Genomic DNA, 18,183 nt, shown 5'->3' on the forward strand with positions numbered 1-18,183 from the left:
TGGCTAACATGCGTACATAGAACGTTCCGCCACTGCTGAGAACACACTGGGAAAGCGGACAGTGGCGGAAGGGCCCGGGCCGCCAAGGATGCATCGGGGCGGCTGCACATTCGCCATCCTCTGGGTGCCGCCAGGGCTCCTGCACGGCTTCGGGGCCAGAAGAGCAGATTCGGGCGAGCTGGGAGCATGCGTGATTTATGCCTGTGCCAAAGTCAAACAATGTCCCAGCAGGGGAGGGTAGCCGAGTGGCCGTGCGTCCACGCATGTGTGTGCGACCTCAGGTCCTCACCGGACAAAGAGCTGCCTGTGACGTCCAGAGAAACAGACCCTTCCACACAAGCGGCCCAGGGACGAGCCAGGGTGGGAAACCCGGTGGCCAGGCTGCCAATCTCCAGCGCTGAGGCTCCTGGGTCAGGGACCTGGCACTTGGTTACTCCTGGACACCAGCACCAGGTGCCCCTGTCTCCCAAGAGCCCCCGGAGCGGGGGACAGGACACATGAGGGTGTCTACACACGCGAGGGGCTGCATTACCCAGGACTTTCATTGCTTCGTTTTGTTTTTAAGATTTATTTACTCATTTGAAAGTCAGGGCGACAGAGATGGGAAGGCAGGGAGGAGACGGGGGGGAGGGGATCTTCTATCTGCTGATTCATTCTCCATAGTTGGGCCAGGCCAAAGCCAGGAGCCAGGAACTCCATCCTGGCCTCCTATGGGGGTGTCAGGGGCCCAAGTTCTTGGGCCAGCATCCACTGCCTTCCGAGGCACGTTAGCAGGGAGCTGGACCTGCAGCAGCACGGCCACGACTCAACCAGCACTCAGATAGGGGACGCCAGTGTCACAGCAGCCACGTCACAGCCCCCAGCCCCCGAGGCTTCCGTCTAAGCACAGGCAGGAAGGACGGACAGGGCGCTGACGTCCAGCGCCCAGGGTGGTCGCCTCTGGGTGTAGCTCGGTGGGAAGAGCCTCAGGTTCCTGACTTTCCCGTAACTCCGAGTGTGCCTGGGGGAAGGAGGCCTCGAATGAGCCGGGCCGGGGTCTGGGGAGGTATCCGGGCACCCCGTTCATTGTGCAGACAGGGAAACTGAGGCCACAAAGATTCGTCCTACAGAGCAAGGCGGGGCCAGGGCTGCTCCCCTCCTCCGGCCCTGAGGGTGCCCCGCTTTTACCTCCACCAGCCCCAGCGGCTGCCAGCGAGGTCAGTGGGTGGTGACCCCTCCACAGGAGTCATCTTGGATTCTCACAGTCACAGAGGCCCCATCGCTGGCCACCTTAGAGGATGCCAACCGGCCACACAGCAGGAAGTGGCACAGCCTGGACGGGAACCAGGTGGGTGGGCTCGACCTCAGAGTCTGACTCTTCCCCACTCTCTCAGATGTGCCCATGGGTGCCCGTGTTCCCGACCCTTGGTGGCCGAGGGACAGGGACATCTGGTGGGGCTGTGGGTGGTGAGTGCGGGACCAGTGGCTGGGTCCCGCCCTTCTCAGCTGCAGGCTGGCGCGCGGGGAGTCAGTCCCCAGGGCTGTGCTGGTGCCATCTTCGCACTCAAATGCAGGCATGAGTGGCAGGCACCTCAGCTACTCCGTTTCCTTCCCCCGATGTCTTCTCAGCTACCCACGGCGGATGCTCCCTCCCCAGCCTCACAAAGGGACCCTGCAGATGACCAGTGTCACCTGCTGCAGCCCCCATGGCCCCTGGCAGGCGTGGCCTCGTGGCCAGGGGGTCACCTGGGCAGCGCCGGGCAGTCATTGGACCCCTCTGGGTTATCCGTCTCTGGATCTCCTCCTGTCTTCTTTCTCAGTCACCTCCCCCTCCCCTCATACCAAGTTAAGACCCCAAAGTACTAACGCATTTCCACTCTGTGCAGCCCAGGGCCCTGGCTCCCCACAGCACGGGCTGTGTGCGCCCAGGTACCCCAGGCCACCCCTGCTCAGGACGCACGGCTCGTCTTCCTGAGCTGCCTGGGGCCTCTGAGCCTCTGCAGGGGCCGATCCCTGGGCCCTTCACCCCTTTCCACCCCTTTCCCCACAAGGGCCAGTCCCAGAGGCCTCTCTCACAAGCTGTCCTGGGCTCCCGGCAAACCTCAGACCTCCGAGGCACCCTGTGTGGAAGAGATGTGGGTTTTGATTGGAACCCAACGCTCACTTGGGAAAGAGCACACGGAAACAGCTCGGTGCACCCGACCTCGGAACCACGCCCCAGTGAAATCACCGGAAAGTGCCCTCAGCCTCCCTCCAGCCCCGGGGGCCACCCCAGGAGCACCCTCTCCCGCCCTCTGACCTGTTCCTGTCCCATATGGAAGGGGATCCTGCAGCCAATGCCCTGGTGGCTGGCCCGGGACGGCGCCTGCTCCAGGGGTCACGGGGCTCCACACGTGTGCGCACTCTGCCGGGAAGCCTTGGTGGATGTCGGCTGTAACCAAAGCCGTGCACTTCTGCTAGGCAGAAACCCGTGAGGGGAGGTGCTGGCTCCTGGGACCCAGTCCACGAAGTGGCTGTGGTCTCACCCCTCGCTCCCACCTTCACCTGCCCCAGGGCCCGCCTCCCCCACCCCACCCCCATTTGAAAAAATAAATCTGCTTGTGATCCCAACAGACCAGCCCACCCTCAGTCACCCCGGCCCAGCTGCAGCCCCGATTCCAGCACGAAGCGGGTGCTGCAGGCCCAGCCAAGGCTGCCTCCTCGGCTTCCCGGGTCCAAGCGTGCCCGGCTCATTCTGCCGCCTGGCCGGCTGGCAGCGCCCCAGACCCCGGGGCCGGCGGCGAAGGCCGGAACGGAGCAGAAGGGGTGGGGTGCGGGGCTCGTCCGCGGGAGCCCCGAGCGGGCTGCACCCTCGGCCGCGCTCCAAAGGCGCCGAGTCCGATCCCGAGCCCGCGCCCGGCCCGCGGGGGCCGAGGGGATCGGGTTTCACGCGCGCGGAGGGGGGCGGGTGGAGGCGCATCCGGCCCGAAGGCGCCCCCGTCTCTGCCCCTCCAGGGAAGCCCGGGGCCCGGAGCGGGAGAGGGGAGGGTCCCGCCGGCCCCGCCTCCGCCGCGCCCTCCTCCCGGGCGGGATAATTGAACGGCGCGCCCGGGCCCGGCGTTGGCTGCCGAGCCTCGGCCCGAGCGTGGAGCGCGCGCCGCACGCCGCGCCCGCCGAGCCAGGAGCCGCCCGCGCCTTTGTCCCTGCCGGCCCCATGGAGCGCGCCGCGCCGTCGCGCCGGCTCCCGCTGCCGCTGCTGCTGCTCGGCGGCCTCTCGCTGCTGGCGGCCCGAGGTAGGGCGTCCCCGCCACCGCCCCGCGCCGGGGGGTAGTCGTGGAGAGGCCGGGGTCGGGCCGGTGCGCTCCCCGGGACCGTCGTCGTGCGGTCCCCTGAGCAGCGGGGCTGCCCAGACCCGGGCGACGTCTCCGGGCCTCCCCCAACTCCCGGCCCAGCCCGAATGCCGGCCTGTCTGGGGGGGTTGCTTCCAAGGCGGGACCCCTCCCACGCCCGCGCTCCGGCCTCAGCCCCCGCAGATGGAGCCGGCTCCGAGGGCCCTTCCCGGGCCTTGGCGATGGGGGCGCTGGCTGCGGGTTACCGAGCCCCCCGCCTTGCACTGGGAGCCTCCTTAGTGTGTCTTTCAGTGCCCCAGCTTGCGAATGGGGAACGGACCCCGGTGGGGAGCCGTCGGGTAAGGGGGTTGGGGGAGGCTGCAGACCCGGGCCCTCCTCTCTGCCTGCCCTCCTGCCCACCAGGCCCCACGCTTCGCTAGGACTTGGCTTAGGCGGCTTCCAGACCTACCCACTGTGTGACAAGGGGGGGATGGAGCCCCCTGCAGCAGGTCCCGGCCCAGAATTCCCTCCCCAGCCCCCCAGGCTGACAGCATGGGGTTGGTGGCCACCCAGGCTGCGCCCTTCTGGCTCCTGGGTTCAGAGGTCCGGTGGATCAGAGCCGCTTGGGGGGCGGGGGAGCCATGACCTGCGACCTCTCTGCTGACCCCATGGCTTCCTGGGGCCGGCAGTCAGGCCTGGCCCTGCTGGAGTGTTTGTTTCTCCCCAGGGCCAGGGCAGCTTCTTTATGCCTTGTTTAGTTTCTTTTGAAGTCGCTAGTGTTCACAGGCCTCCTTGGTCGGAAGGTCGCGGCTGAGGAGGGGGCTGGGCTGTGGCGGCGGCCTCTGGGGCTGATAGCTGTTCTGGGCGCTGGCTGTGTCCTGGGCCACTTCTCCAGCTTGGAGGTGGCTTGGGGAGGCACAGGGCTCCCAGGAGGCCTCTTGGGCAGGCCTGCAGGTGGTCCGGCAGGAGAGACCTCCCAAAGGGGCTTGGGAGTGGGGGGCACCCGGAGAGGAAGGGGGCGTCCAGAGAGAAGGCTGAGTTCAACTCTCAGGGGACTTGGAGACCCCAAGCCCCTCCCCTCCCCCACATTCTTTTGTGCCTGATAACTTTGTCCCTGTGCTTTGAAGGAGCACCGTAAGGGCATACAAAGTGTCCTCCATGAAGTCTGGGTGGTCCCATGGTCCTGTGTTTGGGGAGCACCCTCTTGGAGTTTGTTTGCGCGGTCTGGTCTGGGGAGAGGGGGTTAAAAGACAGCCTGGCTGCTCTCCGCTGCTGCAGGCCGGGCCGGGCGCCTGGCAGCCAAGGCCCCTGCAGCCCTGCAGGGTCGTAGGTGGCACAGCCCTGCACCCTGGAGAGCTGCGGGGTACACAGGGAAACCACACTTTGACCGCAGCCGTGAAGGCGAGCCGATGGAGAGCGCCGGAGCCACTGTGCTGACAGGCCCTTGGCGAGGGCCACCTGGCCACTGGCGGGCCGCGGGGCACGGCGGAGCCGCCTGTCTGTCCTCTGTCTGTCTGCCCTGTTGGGCTTTACCCAGAGCTGGGGCGGGAGGCGGGGGCGGGGAGGAGCAGGGGTCGGGCGGACGAGTGTGTTTTCTCCAAGACTTTCTTGGCCTCTGGTTTCGACTGATTAAAAGAAAAGTCGCGCCGGGAGGGAGAACAAAGGCTAGAGAGAACTTGGCTTACAAACATGTGGCCTGGGCCGCTGCCCTTCTGGAAGGTTCCCAGCTGGGAGGTGGGGCCCAGAGCTCTGAACGCTTGAAGGACCAGACTGGGGGGCACCAGGGAGGGCTCCCCTGCTGGGCCCAGGGCTGATGGCCCCCTCCCCCAGCACAGCTGCCTTTGCCTCCCCCAAGGACTGGTGGGAGGGAGCTGGGGATGAGGGGGCAGCTCAGGCTCAGGTCCCAGCAGGGTGCCATGAGTGGGTGCGCCAGCCTCATCCACAGTGGTCTGGTGGTTTTCTCCATGGCCTGGTGGGGGCGGCCACACCTCCCGGTAGGACGGAGGGAGAGCGCTCGGAGCTGGAGCTGTCTGCTGCGTGCACAGGGTCCCCTCTCCCAGGGCCGGGACAGAGCCAGCGTCCCGGACTCAGCTGCAAATCCCAATACTGGGCTTCCCCAGCCGGACGCTTCCTGGGAAGGAGACCGCAGAGCCAGCAGCTTCCGAGTGCCAGTCTCGGGTTGGCACCGGTCCTGCCACCCGGTCCTGCTGAGTGGTGTCTTTGGGCCTTCGGTCATTGGTTTGCTCAGCGTCGGCTCTGGGTCTTGGGGAGACCCAGCTCTGCCACCCCGTGCCGCTCGGGCTCCCAGATGAACCAGAAAAAGGAGCCCAGCCCTCCTGGCAGAGTCTGGAAGGACTTCCTGGAGGAGGTAGATGCACCCCGGGGCCTCAAGGAGGAGAGGCATGGGCAGGGACTCCAGGAGGCGTAGCCCCTCCCCACGGCTGGGAAAGACCCCTGCCCGCCCGGTACTCCCCGAAGGCCAGCCTCTTAGCCGTGGGCACGGTGGGCAGGGCAGCGTTACAGGTCAAGTGTTATGAAAACAGCTCTAACAGACACCTCAGAGTTTTGCCAGTGGATTTTGTACAATAAAAGGCTTTCCTTTTGCAAAATATAAAACTGTAGCAATTTGATTAATAGATGCTCTTGCAGTCCCCGGATGGCGCCAGTTTCTAGGCGATGATTTCAGATGTGGCCACACAGCAGATCCGGGGTGGAGGAGGAGGACAGGAGCCTGTTGTGGACTGGCCTGGGATCAGAGGCTGGGAGCCTGCTGAGGTCGTCTGCCCCAAGTCCGCCACATCCGGGAGCGGATAGGGCTGGCCGCCCCCACCCGCCCTTAATCCTTGGGTTCTAACTCCAGGGTGGGTCAGGAGGGTGGGGTACCTGCTGCTCCAGCTGCGCGCTGGAGGGTCCTGCTTTGTGGGGACCGGCATTCGGTGGGGCTGTTTAGGAGACCGGTGCCCCGGTGCCAGCTCTGGAAGCTCTTTGCCCGGCTCCCGTGACCCTCTGCGTCCATTTCCTTTGTGTGAGTTGAGGGCGGCTTTGCTCTGGGCGACTCTCCTAGCTGGACTGCTTCACGTTTAGTCTCCAATGGATCCTCCCCACAGCCCTGCTACCTCAGAGGTCCAGTACTTTTCCTTTTGGGTCTCGTCCCCGGCTGGAGTGAGACTAGATGTGCACTTTGCTACCCAGTGGCTACTGGCTGTGGCCTGTGGCTTCCCTCCGGATGCACTGGGTGCTGCTCCTGTGAGCTACTGGGGTGGGAGCGGAAACCCCGCACCTGTCGCTTTGCACCTGCGCCCCACCTGTGCTGCCTCCCTGCGCCCTGAAGGCAACCCTGGAGGGAGGCACTGCCCTTACCTGTATATATTTAAAGATTTATTTATTTATTTGAAAGGCCGAGTTGTACAGAGGCAGAGGCAGAGAGACAGAGGTCTTACCGAACCACTGGATCACTCCCCACAACAGCTGGAGCTGAGCCGATCTGAAGCCAGGAGCCAGGAGCTTCTTCCGGGTCTCCCATGCCGGTGCAGGGGCCCAGGGACTTGGGCCATCTTCTACTGTTTTCCCAGGCCATAGCAGAGAGCTGGATTGGAAGAGGAGCAGCCAGGACTTGAACCGGCACCCATAGGGGATGCCGGCACTGCAGGTGGTGGCTTTACCCACTAAGCCACAACACCAGCCCCTCTGGAGTTTAATAACAGGCAGGGGTGTGAACTCTTAAGCCAGGGTTGGATCTGAAGCTCCTCTGGTTTGGTGCTGTGGCCTCTGGGGAGTTGCTGCTGCTGTCTGCCCCTAATTGAGCACACGATTTCATTTGCTCATTCATTCATTCACACACAGTGATCGACGGCTCAGGGGCAGACATGGGCAGGGTGCAGGAGACAGAGCCCATCCCAGCCCTCGTGGCGCCAACTAGAGTTAATTATTTGTGTGCAATTCAGGGAACAAAGGAATCGGCTCTGTCGTGTGTGTGTGTGTGTGTGTGTGTGTGTGTGTGTGTTGGGGGGTGGTCAGGGAGGACCTCTTGGAGAAGGCGAGCTTTGCACCGGTGTGGTGGTCTGAGGACAGGAGCTGGCCAGGGACTACCTGGCCTGCCCAGCGCTGTCATCGAAGGCCAGGCATGGAGGGTGCAGGTGCAGTGGCCAGAGGGAAGCTGCAGAGGTGTCAGGGTGAGGGCAGCCTGTGAGTGCACTGCCTGGGGGGGAGCCAGATGCTTCCCCCCTCCCCCCAGACGTGCCTAGTGCCTCCCTCTGCGCCAGACCCCCAGACCCCCGTCTCTGTGATGGACGCTGGGAGCGCTCTCAGGACTGGTGCCTGGGGGCGTGTGAGCTCCTGGGGAGGCTGGCAGGCTGGGGGCGGCGTGGAGCGGGGGTCCGTTCACCTCCTGGGCCTGCACGGATGCAGAGGCACTGGGACGACCACGCTGGGCCCCTTCTGGCTTCCCAGGCCCGGGTAGGGCGGCCTGAGTCTTGCCCAGTCCCGTCTCATTGGCGTTTCCTGTCCGGCTCTGTGGCTGGTGAGGAGCTGCCCTTCAGGCCTCACCGTCCATGGGTCCTGGGCGGGGTGGGGGTGTTTCTTTCCAGGAGGGGGGTGGGGGCTGTGGGCCGCGCGCATCACATCAGGTGCGCTGACTCTGCGGGAAGGAATGCCCTGGCCCTGACGTGAGGACTTCTCCGATTTTGAAGATTCCGTTTTTCTCTGCTGATTCCAGCATTTTCCCTGGCTGACCTCATTCGTCTTCCCAGCCCCGCGGCAGGCACTGTTAGCACCTGCACTGTGCAGGTGGAGACAGAGGGAGGCTCGGAGAAGTCCCGTGGGCGCCGAGCCGGAGCCAGGCTCGAGGCCGGGCCGTCTGCCTGAGTGTGGCCTCGGGTTTGTGCCGAGTTTTATGCTTGTGGATTGTGCCACAGACCGACGTGGGTGATTGCGGTTTCTTCCCAAAACAGATCAGCCCTGGACCCCACTTTCTTCCTCTCTTTTTTTTTTTTTTTTTGCAGATTTATTTATTTATTTGAAAGGCAGAGAGGCAGAGGCAGAAAGAGAGAGGTCTTCCATCCGCTGGTTCACTCCCCAGATGGCCACAATGGCCGGAGCTGAGCCCATCTGAAGCCAGGAGCTTCTTCCAGGTCTTCCACGTGGGTGGAAGGACTTGGGCCATCTTCCACTGCCGGGAAGTGGAGCAGCCGGGACTCGAACCAGCGCCCATATAGGATGCCAGCTCTGCAGGTGGCAGCTTTATCCACTATGTCATAGCACCACCTGCCCCCCCTTTTAATTAGATTTATTTGAAAGGCAGAGTTACAAAGAAGCAGAGGCGAGAGAGGCCCCACTTTCTTAACAGCACCTGCAGGCCAGTGCCAGGGGTGCTGGGTGGGCCTGGGTGGGGGCTTGGGCGGGTTCCTTTCCAGCTGTGGGTTGAATTCCCTAAGCATTCGTAGTCGGCACCTGGAGGATGGGCATGGCTTCCCTGACATCCTGTGGCCTCTGGGCCAGGATGTGGAGTTGCAGGGTGTCCTGGATAAACCCCGCTGACTGTACCTGCGGGGCATCTCACCGCTGTCCACGCCACGACCTGTGTGAGGGCTGCTCTGCTCGGGCGCTGGGGTGTGTGGGCGACCGGTGCCCCTCCACGGGTACTGCCGGCCACCGAGTGACTGGTGAGGCTGCCGGACGCTGTCAACCACTTCCCAGCCGCTTGGTTCCCGTGAGATGTGGGCGGAGGTGGGAGGACCCCTGTCCCCTCCCCAGCCTTGCCAGGAGGCCCCGAGGGCGTTGAGGGGCTCCTCTGTGGGCCCCGGCTGGCCCCCACTTTCGTGATGGGGCAGAAGGGCTCTGGCCGCTGCTCCTCAGATCGCCGCAGGGGCTGTGGCCACCAGGCCCCTGTGCTGGCCGCCTCACTGGACTCGCAGGGAGCTGCCTTCCCCCTCGGGGGGGTTCTCATTTTTGTTTTTAAAAACTTTTGAAGTCCTGTTTATTTTGGTTACAGAGGTACAGTTTGTTACTGGACGTTTGAACTGTTCCTGTTTGAAGTTGCACAGCTTGCCGCGTAAACCGTTAGAACATTCCAGAGACCGTTAACCAGCCGCTCTTCACAGGGCTCGTGTTAGTGTGGATCCAGAGCAGCACTGGGTGAAAAACGCAAGTGAGTGTGTGAGCCGCCGTCCAGGTGCTTTCTTAATGAACACAGTGCAAAGTGGCCCCAAAAACGCAATTTGACAAATCTGCTTTGGGGCCGGCATTGTGGCGTAATGGGCGAAGCCACCACCTGCAGTGCCGGCGTCCCATGTGGGCGCCTGTTGGAGTCCCGGCTGCTCCATTCCGATCCGGGAAAGCAGCAGCAGATGGCCCAAGTGCCGGGGTCCCAGAACCCATCTAGGAGACCTAGAAGAAGTCCCTGGCTCCTGGCTTTGGCTTGGCTCAGCCCTGGCTGTTGTGGCTTTTTGGGGAGTGAACCAGCGGATAGGAGACCTCTCTCTTTTTCTCTGTAACTCTGCCTTTCCAATAAATAAAATTTAAAAGCAATTATGTTGTTGTAGTAAAATTTACATCCATGTAATCTCCCCTTTGAACTATTTATTTATTTGAGAGGTAGAGAGAGAGTGAGGTCTCTGCTGGTTCACGCCTCAAATGCCCACAACAGGTCGGGGCCAATGCCTGGGGCCAGAAACTCAATCCAGGCCTCCCACACGAGTGGCAGGAACCCAGTGACTCGAGCCGTCGCCTGCCATCTCCCAGGCTGAGCCCCCGCCGTTCTCTCTCCCCCAGTGACTCCCACTCCTTCAGGGAGCCCGTCAGCCATGTCAATCTCTGATTTCCATAACCGGAGCAAAACTTGTCTGTTTTAGAGGGCACAGATCTGCAAACAGCGAAGACGGCACGTTCTGCCTTTCTGGCGGCGATATGTCTGGCCTGGCTTCAGGGGGGGAGTAGGTGCAGCCTTGGCCTTGGGGCCTCAGTCCCCCGGAAACTCCCACAAAGCACTGGGGGCTGTATTTTGAGCTCGGGTTAATGACAGCCTTTCCTCGGGCGGGGGGAGCACATGCGGGTGGCACCTCCGGTGGCTGTGACACCAGGGAGTTCTGCAGGCCGACCCCTCCTCTCCCTGCAGCTCAGTCTCCCTCTGATGGGCCGGGGGTGGCCAGTGCTGAGGCCCATCCCCGTGGCTGAGAACGTGGCAGGTCCACGGTCTCAGGCCCACCCCAGGCATACTGGCTCTGGCTGGAAGTTGGGCCGGCCCCGCCCTTTGCTGCTGTTGGCTGCAGCCTCGGGATGGTCCCTTGCATCACTCCCTCCTCCCCGGATGACCCAGGAAGAGGGCTGTTAGCCAGGCCGGGCACCTTCCCGGCGACTGTGCCCATCAGTCCTTCTGGTTCTGTGTGTGATACTGATCCTCGGTGAGCCCTGGTGTTTGTGCTGGGCGCAGGCCGGTGCAGCAGGGACAGTGAGATGAGGAAGGGGCGGGCCCTGGCCGAGGCTGCAGAGCCCGGGCTGAAGGGAGGTGGGGCCCGAGTGTCGGCTGAGTGCTGGGCAGAGCTGGCCACACTCTGGTTCTGGGTGGGTGTGGCGTGGTCTGGTCCGGGTGGGAGCGGGGACCCCTCCACTGGTCTGTGTTCTGGTTCCGGGTGGGTGTGGCGTGGTCCAGGTGGGAGTGGGGACCATTCCACTGGTCTGTCTGTTCTGGTCCAGGTGGGAGTGGGGACCATTCCACTGGGCTGTCTGTTCTGGTCCGGGTGGGAGTGGGGACTGTTCCACTGGGCTGTGTTCTGGTTCCGGGTGGGTGTGGCATGGTCCGGGTGGGAGTGGGGACCCTTCCACTGGGCTGTCTCTTCTGGTCCGGGTGGGAGCGGGGACCCCTCCACTGGGCTGTCTGTTCTGGTCCGGGTGGGGGACCCCTCTACTGGGCTGTGTTCTGGTTCCGGGTGGGAGCGGGGACCCCTCCACTGGGCTGTGTTCTGGTTCCGGGTGGGTGTGGCGTGGTCCGGGTGGGAACACGTGTGTTCTCATCACCGGCGACCGCCTCCACTCTGCTTTGTCTGGGTTCTGCTCTGAGTGGCTCCTGGAGCGCCTCTTTGGCGCTGGGCATGTAAGGTGTGCGTTTTGGAAGAGAGCAGGCGCATGGGATGGGGCGGAGCGGAAGTAGGAGGGTTTCCAGTGGCTTCCGCGCGCCCTGTCCCTTGGTGGTGCAAACCTTAGGACTCCGAGGCTCTGGCATCTGCAGGATCTGCCTGGGGAACCCAAGGCTGCCTCTCGGCCCCTCTCCCAGCGCGTCAGTCTCGACCACAGCCTGTGACCTGCGGCCAGTCAGCCAGCTCCAGCTGGCCGCCGATGGGCCACAGGTCCCACCTGGAAACACATGACCCCGCTCCACTCACAGCAGGGGCCGGGCAGAGGGCGCCTTTGGGGCACAGCCGCGGGCATGAGGGGCATGACAGCCGCCCCCTGTGGCCTCAGCAGGTTTGTGACTTCTGCAGCGGGGTCTGTGGCTCAAGGTGGCCTTCCCCAGTGACGGCTGGAGGTGGCCTCTGTCCCGGGGCAGGGCACGTGGCTGAGGACCCGGTGCTGCCTGTCCCCGACAGCGGCACTCAGTGTACACCAGGCCAGCCACAGAGGCTTCTGGGCTCGAGCAGATGGGGGCTGGCACGTGAAGGGGGCCGGGGCCGGGCGGGGGGCGCCCTTCCCAGCCCACTCCTCCCACCTGTGCTCCTCGACGCCCAGCCTGGGCAGCTCAGGGTCTCTCCGAAGGACTCTGCAGGAACTTGGCCAAGGAACTTGAGCTGACCCTGGGCCGCAGCTGGGTACTGATCCCCCCGACACAGACCCCCGGGCAGCCCCGCTTTTAAACGTCCCGCGTTTGCTCGTCCTGCTCAGAACGAGGCTGCAGGTGCCCGAGGCTTCGCGGGAGGGAGCCAGGTGAGCTGAGCTCCTGGCCGGGATGTTTGCCTCTCTGAGGCCCAGGGACATTTGGAGCCGCAGCTCACGCGTGGGGAGTTCCGCACACCAGGCCGCCGGGCGAGGCTCCCGGTTCTCGCGGGCATCGGCCGGAAAACCCGCTTCTGTCGTTTAACACACAGGCCAGCTGCCGCTTAGGAAGCACGGGTGCGTGCTTGGAACCAGGGTCTCTGCACCTGCCCGGCGGCTCTGTGAGGCCATCGCAGCCCTGTTTTCCTGCCCAGGAAGCTGCGGCTCCGAGCGGTGCAGTCGCCACCCAGGGTCACACGCAAGAAGGCGCTGGGAGGGGCTCAGAGCCTCCGCTTCCTGGGCGCGAGAGCCCCTGCTCTTTCCACTCAGAGCTGTGGGTGCCGGCACGCAAGACTCGTGCTGTGGCGCTGGGAGAGCCGTGGTGAATCGCCGGTGTTCACCAAACAGCGTTGTGGGGCCTGTGAGGAGGGGCAGCCGAGGCAGGGGTGGGCCGACTGGCCAGGTGGCAGCCGTCCCCCTGAATGTGAGGATGGGGCGGGCACAGAGAGCAGCTGTGAGTTCCCCGGGAGCCCTGGGGAAAAGAGGAAGCCCTGAGTTGTCTCGGGGGGTGTGCCTGGGAGCCAGACCCCCTCTTCCTGGCCTCAGCTCCTCCGTGCCCCGACCACACCCACCCGGGGTGCTTCTGGAGGTTTCTTCCCCTCCCCCACAAGAGGGGTCTGCAGCATGCCCTGACCGTGTGTCTGACTGCTGGCGGAGCAGCACAGTTTCCCTCTGGGGCCATCCCTAGGGCCCAGCGTGGGGGGAGGGAGCAGCGCCCCCTGCTGTCAATGCCCAGAAATGCCACTGAGCCCAGTAGCCTTCAGCTGGACACTGTGGGGTCACTGAGAGGCCGAGGGGCGACTTCTGCCTGCCTCAGGGGGCCGTACAAAATCATCGCGTGAGAAACGAGCCTGCTTGATACATGTGTGGAATCTCGAGTCTCGCCTGTGGCTGCCTGGGCGGGGACGGTCCCCCCTCTGAGAGCATGAGGACTGAGCCCAACCCCCAGCACGCACACGCACACGCATACACACACGCACACGCACACGCGCTCCTGCCGTGAGGCCCGGAAGCTGCTCTGCAAAAATGTGGGTTCTTCTGCCTCCTGCCTCTTGAGACCCCCATTTCCAAGCTCAGCTCCGGGGGAGTCAGGCCGGTGGTACCCTGGGGCCCCACCTCCCAGCTCCCCCAGCTGCTGCGCTCCACGCACGGTACCTGGCCACACCCCTGCCAGCCACACCCGTTCATCCTGCCCGGTGGACCCTAGGCCCAGGGACCCATGTGCGACTCCAGCACGTGGCTGGAGCAGGGAAGTCGTCACGTGCGCATGTGTCGTGGGTGCTGAGCTGTGTGCGGCGGGCAGGGTTGGGTTCAGGAGGCGCAGGCATGTACGGAACAACTAAAGGGGTTCCTGTTTGTCCCTTCCACCCGGGCCCGAGGCGGTGGCTTCCCTGGTGGGGCATCTTGGGTGCGGGCCCCCCCGGCAGGGCCAGTGGTGAGTCACCTGTTGGCTTCTCTTCCCTGCATAGGGGCCGCGGACGTATCCATGGAGACCTGCTGTGCAGACGGACATCGCATGGCCACCCAGCATAGGGACTGCTCGCTGCCCTACGTCTCGGAGTCCACCGAGTGCAGGTGTGTCCGCCAGCAGCCGCCGTCTCTCCACGGCCTCGTTCTTAGCGCCTCTAGTGGAGGGCAGGGAGGGAGGGGTGGTGTGTGCCCGGCCGCGGCACGGGGGTGGGCGCCCCCGCCTCCCTCCTTGGTGCCCCCTCTGTCCTGGCACACAACGGCACAACGGCACAAGCCGGCAGTCTTCGGATGAGAGGACGTGGGCTTGGGGCTCTCCATGCCACAGCTGGGATTGAGCGGCGGGGGAGGGGGGCTGCTGAGGCTGGGACTGGGACTGCTCTGCACACGGGAATGGGGACCACCTGTGACCCCTAAGTGTGGGGAAGCCAGGCCCCAACCAGACTTCCCCAGGCGGGTGGTGCCCTCGGGCAGCAGCCTGCGGGGGGCTCTGCTTCTCCTGGGTCCCTGCAGGCCCTGGGTCCCTGCAGGCTCTGGGTCCATGCAGGCTCTGGGTCCCTGCAGGCTGTGGGTCCCTGCAGGCTCCAGGTCCATGTGGGCTCTGGGTCCCTGCAGGCTCTGGGTCCCTGCAGGCTCTGGGTCCCTGCAGGCTGTGGGTCCATGGGGGCTCTGGGTCCCTGCAGGCTCTGGGTCCATGCAGGCTGTGGGTCCCTGCAGGCTGTGGGTCCATGCAGGCTCCAGGTCCATGTGGGCTCTGGGTCCCTGCAGGCTCTGGGTCCCTGCAGGCTCTGGGTCCCTGCAGGCTGTGGGTCCCTGCAGGCTCCTGGTCCATGTGGGCTCTGGGTCCCTGCAGGCTGTGGGTCCCTGCAGGCTCCAGGTCCATGTGGGCTCCAGGTCCCTGCAGGCTCTGCAGGTTTGGGCAGTCACGCTTAGCAGGGGCTCCGCCCACTACTGAGAACAGTAGCAGCTTTCTGTGGAACACTGGCTGTGTGTTGTGTCTCACACACACGTCTTCTCATTTATTTTAAAGAGTTCTTATTTATTTGAAAGGCAGAGTTGAGAGAGAGAGAGATCTTCCATCTGCTGGTTCACTCCCCAAATGGCTACAACAGCCAGGGATGAGCCAGGCTGAAGCCAGAAGCTTCCTCCGGGTCTCCCACGTAGGCGCAGGAGCCTGAGCACCTGGGCCATGTGCTGCTGCTTTCCCAGGTGCATGAGCAGGGAGCTGGGTGGGAAGTGGAGCAGCCGGGACTCGAACCAGTGCCCATGTGGGATGCCTGTGTCTCAGGGACAGCTTTACCCACTATGTCACAACACCAGCTGCCCGCTGGCGGGAGGTGGATGTGAAACGACGTTGGCCCAGACGTCGTTGGTGTTGGCACCGGGCACAGGGTGCCGCCTGCCAGCCGTGATGGGGAACGTGCACCCCAAGGGGGCAGTTCCTGCAAAGCCAGAAGTGTCACAGACCAAACGGAGGGAGGCAGGACACTGAGAAGGCCATGCAGCTGGGGCTGGGCCTCGGCCGTGGCGCCCCAAGCCAGGACATCAGGGTGGCCGGTGGCGCCGTCAGCGCCAGGCTCTGTACAGACTGTGCTCTGCTTGGGAGCAGAGGCTGGGCCCTGGATCTGGACTGGCCTGGCTTGGACTTCCAGCTGTGTGACCTCAGCCAGCTCAGAGCCTCGGTTTCCCCCCGTGTAAGCCAGGGCCCAGCGCCTCCCTTGCAGGGTCAGAGGTGGCCAGAGACCCACCAAGAGGGCCACACAGAGGGAGTCACTTAGGGTCCCAGGGCCGCAGCCTGGGGGCTCCAGCCATTCTGGGGGCTGAAGTTCAAGGTTGGGTGTGGGCAGGGCTGGTGCTCCTGGGCCTGGTCCTCGGGTGCAGGCAGCTTCCTCCCCCGTGGCTGTCATTCCCACACCTGTGTCCTCATCCCCCCCATGGCAGCGGCCATGTCCACTTGAGTCCACCTCGACGCCTTCTCTTACTGCTCCTCAGGCCTCCGCTCCACGGTGACATTCCGAGGTCCCGGGGTCAGGATTTCAGCGGTGCATTGGGGTGGGGGTGCTGGGGACGCCATTCAGCCCATGTCCTAGCCCACTTTGTGCTGTCACAGAACACCTGAGACCTGTGATTTTTTTTTTGACAGGCAGAGTGGACACTGAGAGAGAGAGACAGAGAGAAAGGTCTTCCTTTTTGCCGTTGGTTCACCCTCCAATGGCCGCCATGGCTGGCACGCTGCGGCCAGCGCACCACGCTGGTCCGAAGGCAGGAGCCAGGTGCTTCTCCTGGTCTCCCATGTGGGTGCAGGGCCCAAGCACTTGGGCCATCCTTCACTGCACTCCCGGGCCACAGCAGAGAGCTGGCCTGGAAGAGGGGCAACTGGGACAGAATCCAGCGCCCCGACCGGGACTAGAACCCGGTGTGCGGGACTAGAACCCGGTGTGCTGGCGCCACTAGGTGGAGGATTAGCCTAGTGAGCCGCGGCGCTGGCCGAGACCTGTGATTTATAAAGAACAGAAATTTGTTTCTGGGGCCAGAGCCGTGGTGCAGTGGGTAAAGCTGCCGTCTGCAGCACCGGCATCCCATGTGGGTGCTGGGTCGAGTTCCGGCTGCTCCACTTCTGATCCAGCTCCCGGCTAATGCTCCTGGGAAGGCAGTGGAAGATGGCCCAAGTCCCTGGGCCCCTGCACCTGTGTGGGAGACCTGGAAGGAGCTCCTGGCTGCTGGCTTCAGATCGGCCCAGCTCCAGCTGCTGCGGCCATTGGAGGGGCGAACCAGCAGATGGAAGACCTTTCTCTCTCTCTCTCTAACTCTGCCTCTTAAACAGATAAATAAATATTTTTAAAAGAGTTTTATTTATTTGATAAATAGATTTTTAAAAAGAAGCTGTGTTTATTTAAAAGACCGAGTGACAGAGGTCTTCCATCCGCTGGTTCACTTTCCCGAATGCCTGCGACGGCCAGGGCTGGGCCAGGCTGAAGCCAGGAGCCTGGAGCTCCACCCCGGTGTCCTACATCATCTGCTGCCTCCCACTGGGCAAATTGGCAAGGGGTTGGGTTGCAAGTGGAGGCAGGACTCAGACCAGGCTCTGATCCCCTGTCCCAAGCAGCAGCTGAACCCGCTGTGCCCCGGCGAGGCTTTCTTGCTACATCATCCATGGCAGAAGGCAGACCGGCAAGAGAGCATGAGAGAGGACAAGGTAGCTTTTAAAACAAACCGACTCCCGTGGTGAGGACAGGAATCCGTTCCCGGGGGCGCGTGTTGAGGGCCGCGTTTTGGCCGGGGATAAGTTTCACAGGTGCAGGAAGAGATTCCTTGAAATGGCCTCAGAGTGGCGGGAGGGGCTCTGTGGCTGAGTCCAGCTCCCGTGGGCACCTGCCGCGTTTCTGGCCACGCTCACTTCATCACGTGGGGCCATGGGACTTTCTGACTGAAAACCAGGAGGTCCCCAGCAGCCGGACAACTCCTCCCCTTGGCCACCAAGGGCTCTCTGGGATCCAGAGGACATAGGGCAGATGCCTTGGGTGAGCCAGAACCCACGTGAGGAGCTGCCCGCTGCAGACCCAGGCTTCAGCAGGGTGAGGATTGAGCTGCCTGGAGCTGTCACAGCCACGCATCCCGTCGGGAGCGGCCGGGAGATGGCAGCTGTGACATCTGCCCAACCCTGGCATCACTTTGCATTTTGGCTTTGGGGCCTAACAGTCCATAGATCTGAATCTAAAGTCTCCTAAAACCCTGGTTTAGGGCAAACCCACGCATCCCTCCTTTGGGAGCCGGCCCAAGTTGGGTCCTGGGAGGCCGAGATCACTAAGTTGGGCCAGGTGTAAACTGAGGAACAAAATTGGCAAAAATCCGCTGGCCTTGTCCTCCAGAGGCTGCAGATGATAAGCATAGAACAGAGCAGATGCGCGGTTGGCAAGGGGCAGAATGTGCCCGCGGAGGAGAGATCGGGGAGGGAGTGGCCCGGGGTTGGGGGCAGAGCGCCGAGCAGCCTCTGAGCCAGGCCTGGAAGGGGGCACCAGAGCCAGCCATGTGGCGTGGAGGGAAGAGCAGCCCGGTGGAGGGAACAGTCAGCATGGAGGCTCAGCGAGAGGCTGTGCAGGTTGACAGGCCAGCAGCGAGGGACCGGTGTGGCCAGCAGGGAGCGGTGAGGTCGGAGGGTCTCCAGGGGTCGCTGTGGGGCTGAACGTCCATGCTGTGGGGCCACCTCAGAGGCTGCCTTTGAGTGGGAAGAGAAGGTGCAGGATTTGATCAGATGGGTGGAGGAGGGTCTGTCTGAAGCTGAGCTTAAAAGGGAAGAGATTGGGGGTGGGGTGGGCGTGAGGCGGAGCTGAGACCAAGTGGCCACTTGGATGCCCCGGGCGGGCGGAGAGGTGGCAGGAAGAGAGCTGATGTGGGCGGGGCTGGGAGA

The 18,183-nt window shown here is 63.6% G+C and overlaps 1 protein-coding gene and 1 long non-coding RNA gene across 3 annotated transcripts in view; one reads left to right on the forward strand and one right to left on the reverse strand.

Annotated features, from left to right (window-relative positions):
• Positions 1–548: 548 nt before the first annotated feature.
• On the reverse strand, positions 549–2,416 carry LOC127489312 (uncharacterized). The gene is made up of 2 exons (XR_007917266.2): positions 2,279–2,416; positions 549–1,000 (listed from the first exon to the last, which is right to left on the reverse strand). It is a non-coding gene; the product is annotated as an uncharacterized lncRNA (long non-coding RNA).
• A 173-nt stretch (positions 2,417–2,589) lies between these two features.
• Positions 2,590–18,183, forward strand: part of FBLN1 (fibulin 1) — a 75,188-nt gene continuing 59,594 nt past the window's right edge. The window contains exons 1-2 of one of the 2 annotated variants that reach the window (XM_051840583.2): positions 2,590–3,251; positions 13,778–13,883. In XM_051840583.2, the coding sequence (XP_051696543.1) occupies positions 3,173–3,251; positions 13,778–13,883 (185 nt within the window). In that variant the 5' untranslated portion in view covers positions 2,590–3,172. The remainder of the gene's footprint in view (positions 3,252–13,777; positions 13,884–18,183) is intronic. The other variant, XM_051840584.2, reaches the window with a different exon arrangement.

Source organism: Oryctolagus cuniculus, chromosome 11 (genome assembly GCF_964237555.1).
Source record: "Oryctolagus cuniculus chromosome 11, mOryCun1.1, whole genome shotgun sequence".
NCBI lineage: Eukaryota > Metazoa > Chordata > Mammalia > Lagomorpha > Leporidae > Oryctolagus > Oryctolagus cuniculus.